This window comes from Phragmites australis, chromosome 4 (assembly GCF_958298935.1).
Source record: "Phragmites australis chromosome 4, lpPhrAust1.1, whole genome shotgun sequence".
NCBI lineage: Eukaryota > Viridiplantae > Streptophyta > Magnoliopsida > Poales > Poaceae > Phragmites > Phragmites australis.
This window is the reverse complement of record NC_084924.1, coordinates 45364636-45370635: the sequence shown is the minus strand read 5'-3', so window position 1 is coordinate 45370635 and position 6000 is coordinate 45364636. Positions and strand designations below refer to the sequence as shown.

The window sequence follows — 6000 nt, the reverse complement described above, 5'->3', positions numbered from 1 at the left end:
AGCGTCATGGTTCTTGCGTCCCTTTTGGTGACCTTCGTTCCAACGACGGTCCCGTGGTAAGTTACGACGGCCTGGATGCGCGCCTCGTAATGCATGTCCACGATGAGTTTTTTGCAGCATTTGGTAGCCACCGCATCCGCCCTAGCCTCATGTCCGTCCTGGCATCTAAAGAAATCCTGCATACAAACACGATGTATCCATTCATTATTTCAAGAATGTCCAATAAATACGATGTATTGAGCAATGTAGTGCGGGGAAGACTTACCCACAGCTCTTGCTTCACCCGCTCCGCCTTGTTGTTGAATACCCTGCGGGCCCGATCTGCAGCATCGGGGGCGGCGGCGTAGTGGTCAAACGAGTAGGCCGGCCCCGTCACTCCGGCGTACTCAACCAGGCCAGGGAAGTGCTCCTTGCACAGAAGACCGAGGATGCCATTGACTTGGCGTGTGTGAGCACCTCCACTCACCACAATCGTCCAGTTCCTGCCCAAGTGATTAAGGAAAATTATTAATTTCTATTTTGATTTTCAACATATCATATAAAGTAGTGATAGCATCTAAAGTTACTTACTTTTCCCCCTCGGGTCGAATCAGCGGGCGTCTCTCACGAGGTATCGGTCGCTGAGGGAGGCTTGCGGGACCTCGCAAGTAGACGCTCGACGAACTAGAGGAAGCGGAACCCCCTGCTGTCGCCTCCTCCTCGTCGTCCTCCTGCGCCTCCTCGTCCTCCTCCTGCGCCTCCTCGGACTCCTCCTGGGGCACCTGCTCCTCCTCCTCCTCACGCGACGGGGCGGCAGGCGACGTCTCCTTCCTGCGGCTGCTCGTCCTCCTACTCTCCCCCGATGCAGCGGTCATTGTCCTTCGGTACAAGGACGTTAGCTTCCTCATCCCACCGCCCACCATCTTTGTTCAATCACCTGCAATTAAGAAGAGTAAACCAATAAGCACATATAAACAAGAAGTCATTAGAAAGAGATGTAAAATAAACAAAACGTAATTACAAAATAACATAGTATTACATGTATTAGAAATATTCTTCATGATCGGGATTAGCTGGATCATAAGTCTCATCATCACTATCAATCATGTCGAAATAATCAACACTATCCGAATGAGCAATGTTGCCATTGTCATTGTCCAAATGTAATCGCTCAAGCATTTGTAAGTCCTTCACATTTTGCACCTCATCTCCAATGTCCTCTTCAATAACCGTTTCATTGTCTACTTCCATTCCGATCGCTTCGGTTAAGTCTATCTCAAACCTCCCTTCTAGTCCCTCTTCTTGAAAGAACTCTCCGTCATATGTGTTTGGGTCTAAGTTGCAATCTTCATCGTTTGGGACAGGCACTTTACCGTGTGGCGATACCCTGTGCACAATATCCCAACCCTTAAGATGCCTTCTGGTTTGACACGCATAGGGGAGATAATAAACTTGCGTGGCCTGTTGGGCCACAATATAGACATCGTCTCCTGGTAAGACGGAATCCTGTCGAATTTCGACTAAGCCAAGATTACAATATGTCCGTCTCGTTACTTCAGGATCAAACCAATGGCATTTTAATATGACGGGATTAAAAGGTTCGGAACCATGAAACTTGAGTTCGTATATTTCTTCAATTCTTCCATAATACTCGACCTCATCAACGCCGCGCGTAAAAACTCCGGAACTTGTGGTTCTTCGATTGGGCCGACTCTGCTCGTAGCTTGTTGTGCGAAAGCGATATCCATTCACGTCATAACTAGAAAATGACCTGACCCTATAGGCAAAGCCATCAGCAACCTGTCTCAACTCGGCACACATAGACGCATCCCTCTGGCCCTACAAGCTCAAGCAGGATACATTGTTATATTATTCGCACGTACGAGTAACTAGGAATGTCAAACTAAGTACGAGCTAAATTGGACGGTACCTTCCGTTTGAACCAAGAAATGAAATCGGGCATTCCATTACCCGCACCCTGTCTAAGAAGGGTATCTACCTGCTGCGGGGTAGGATCCCTTGATTTACGCCAGAATTCATGAAGAAATTCCCTGTACCAACGAGAAACAAGGGGGTTAGATGCAGAATAGTGACGGCGTATTTAACAAGTTCGTTGAGAACTTACTGCATGTACGGCGCCACTTCGTCAAGGTTGGTCAACACGTATAGCATGATATGGCGCCACTCTTCATGATTCAAGGTCTTGGGGGTTGATGCACTTGCGCTTCCGAGTTGCCCTCGGAAAAGGCTGAGGTTCGATTCATTTTCGCCAGCATTGTAACGAGGGGGTGGATTATGCACGCTAGGGAGGTTGTCACCATAGTATGTTGTTGTGAAGTTCGCCACCTCCTCCAGAATGTATGCCTCTGCAATGGAAGCCTCGATTTTGCATTTATTTCTACATTTCTTTCGAAGAACCTTTAGACATCTCTCGATTGGATAGCACCAACGGCCCTGCACGGGCCCCCCCATTCGTGCCTCGTACGGGAGGTGCAAAATCAAATGCTGCATCGGATTGAAGAAGCCGGGTGGAAAGATCTTCTCCAACTTACAGAGCAACACAGGTGCCATTCTTTCCAAGTCAGCAATCACGGTCCGAGATAACTCCTTGGCACAAAGCTGGCGAAAGAAATAGCTCAACTCTGCTAGCACTAGCCAGACATGCTCAGGGACATAGCCCCGAACCATCGCCGGAAGAAGCCGCTCAATCCATATGTGGTAGTCATGACTCTTCATCCCTAAGACTCGCATAGTAGATAAGTTCACTCCCCTCCTCAGATTAGCTGCATACCCATCAGGGAACATTAACTGTCACACCCGGTTTTAAAGGAAACAACCAGATGTATTCCACATGTATGCCAGGATCAAGTATACATACATGCAGCGACGTCATTAGTGATAACATAAACGGTGTCTTAAATAACGTAAACAATCCTTACAAAAGGACCCGTAGGTCTGAAAGAAAATACTAATAAATCTTCAATTGGCAGCGGAACACCCATCCATCCACAGGCGTTGTCCGGGGGAAACACCAGCCTAGGACATGGTCTTCAATCAACGCCTTCTTCCTTCTAGAAATCAGCGTCCTCGCCCGGGACTTCCTCGAAGACTTCACCTTCTGAGCAGCATCCGAGGGTAGGGAAAAAGGCAAGCGTGAGTACATAAAGTACCCAGCAAGTGGAGGAAAAATATGACATGCAGGCTATTGACAAGGAAAGTTCAACTTGGGAATTTACTGCGACTATGCTCAGCTAAAACAGACTCAAACAACCTAGCAATCCTATTTACTAGATTTTATTCCAACAATATAAGAACATAACTCATCGGATTCCATCCGACTACCAGACTCACCAGATATCCCATATCCGGCTACCGACTCATCGGGAGTACCACCACCCGACTACCCAAACCAACCCTTAAAGTTCCCATCTAATCCTGAAGAAGTCCAAGCCGCTCTTGACCGTGAGCACGGCTGATCGATCAGTTATTTACTCTGCAGAGTTTGCACACTTTACCCACGAGTCGTGATTCCCTTTTTGCCTTACACTTCCGGGGTGTATGGCCGGGGTCTCACTACAAGGCTGTTACAAAGTATCTTCACATCTATAAGCACCCACTAAGGTTTCACCGCTAACAGGGATCCCATCCACTGCAGAGGCCCCCTCTTGTGCCACCGAACCAACCATTGGTGCGTACAGAATGCGAAAAACACTAATTACTTAGCCAGGCCGTACCCATATAGGCCCCATAGTTGTGCTGTTTTGCCAGGTTACAGGCTCCAAGAACCGGTCCTTAGGATCCCACACAAGAACATACACAAACCCTGCTGTATAGCTCCACCACATACTAGCCATCCAGTTGGGATCCCTAAATTCAAGTTACTACAAGATTATCAATTCTCCCAAGTACTTGTTCCATAGTTATTAATCAAAGTTCATAATGATTCTAATCCATGACTGCACTAGCATGACTACCCTTTTACAGGACCCAAAACCCCAAAAAGGCTACAAGGAATGGCCATACAAATTCTAGTAAACCCTATTCATGGGATTCAAAATTAGACAAGCATGCAACTAAGGAAAAGTAAACTATAATGATCTATGGTTAAATCAAGGTGATCAAGGACACTTGCCTTCGTAAGCTGGCTGCTCAGAATCTTCGAAAACTTGGTCTTGGATGCTGGCACTCTGCTCTCCTCCTAAGCCGAAGAACACACCGGAAAGAAATAACCAAAACAGCTAAGTACAACACACTAAACAGGAGAAACTAACTCTAAAAAGGCTAAGAACGGAAAGTACACGCTGCTACGATCTCGGGGGTGCGAAAATCACCTAAATCGGAGGTCGTATGGAAAAGTTACACTAATTCTACTCTACAGGGGCTTTTCTGAAAGTTTGCAGGGACTGAATTGTAAAACAGATAGTTCTAGGGGCTTAAGTGCAAAGTTCAGGGACCTAAACATAATTACCCTAAAATCCAGGGGCCTAATTGCAATTATCCTATAGTCCAGGGGCCAAATTGCAATTATCCAGAACTATCTAAGGGCCTATATGCAGAAACAGTGAAGCCTAGGGGTTTCCTTGCAAATCTCCCTATTTTCCGAGAATAGGTGGAATTATTTTCATACTGAAAATCCTAATTAATGCGCAATGCTGACGTCACAGGCTGACTGGGCATCCACTGCTGACTGGGCTTTGCCACGTAGGACAGGGGCATCCACGTGGCGCACTGACGTGTCTCTGCTGCTGACTGGGTTTAAGAGGGACACGTGGCGCAATCTGGACGGCTAGCGAAGGGGTATCTTGCGATCTAATCAGGAACGTTCAAAGGGGATCCGACGGCTGAGATTGATTGGGGGAAAAACAGACCGGCGGCGATCGGAACACGGCGGCGCCGCCTCGGATCTCGCCGGAGGATCGCCGGAGACACGCTAAACTACGCTACGGGCTACCAAACTCTACGGGGAAAGGCGCAAACGAACGGGGAGCGCACGGGGAAGCTCACCGGGGGCTTGTCGACGGCCGGGGAGGTCTTGACGGCGACGGGCGACGACAATGGCGGGCGGCGGCGCTCGGAAGTCGACGGGGATCCGGCTGCGACGGCGGAGAGGCGAATCCGACGGGCGGGGAAGCTTCCTGGGGGGCATGCAGTGCCGGAGGGGGGGGTTAGCTGACCGCGGGGACCATCGGGCGATGCTAGCGACGATGAAGGGCGGCGGCGCTTACCGGCGAGCGGAGAGAACTCGGTTCCGACGGCGGAGAGACTTCGGCGAGCAGCAAAACGAGTTCCTCCCGCTACTGCGAAGCTGGCGGCGAGCTCGGACGCGGCGGGGAGGACTTGGCGCGGCGGATGGCTCGGCGACGGCGGCTATGGCGCTCGGCTTCCTCGGGTTTTTGCGCGTGTGCAGGGAGAAAAGGCGGCGCTGCTGGGTTATATAGGCGAGGCAGGCGCGGGTTGTTGCGGGGCGCAGCGCGTAGGGCGGACGGCGCGACGAAATCGGACTCGGCGCGCGGCAGCTGCGGGTTCGGTTCGGATACGGCGCGCGGGGCTGCGGGGCGCGGCGGAGACGATAGAGCTGACGGGCGGGTCCCACTGGGCAGCGGCGCGCGGACGGGGTGGGCTGGGCTGGAAGCGGGCGACTGCTGGGCTGGGCCGCGATAAGGAAAACGGGCGTCACAAACCTACCCCCCTTAGGATGAATCTCGTCCTCGAGATTCGGACAGATCGGGAAAAAGGCCGGGAAACTCTGCTTTAAGATCATCTTCTCTTTCCCATGTAGCTTCTGCTTCTGAGTGATGCTTCCATTGTACTTTACACATTCGGAGCCTTTTGTTCCGAGTAACTCGTTCAGATATTTCGAGAATCTTGACCGGGTATTCTGAATAGGACAGATCCTCCTGAATATTCAGTTCCTCCATGGGCAGCTGCTCTTCCGGGACTCTCAGGCATTTCTTCAGTTGCGAGATATGAAATACATTGTGCACACCAGAGAGCTGAGGTGGTAGATTTAGTTGATAGGCC

The 6000-nt window shown here is 50.3% G+C and overlaps 1 protein-coding gene across 1 annotated transcript; it reads right to left on the bottom strand.

Moving 5' to 3' along the window:
• Window positions 1-1200: 1200 nt before the first annotated feature.
• On the bottom strand, window positions 1201-2767 carry LOC133916779 (uncharacterized). The gene is made up of 2 exons (XM_062360616.1): window positions 2105-2767; window positions 1201-2030 (listed from the first exon to the last, which is right to left on the bottom strand). Exons 1-2 carry the CDS (start codon window positions 2728-2730, stop codon window positions 1883-1885), a joined length of 774 nt encoding a protein of 257 aa, XP_062216600.1. The 5' UTR covers window positions 2731-2767; the 3' UTR covers window positions 1201-1882.
• Window positions 2768-6000: the final 3233 nt, after the last annotated feature.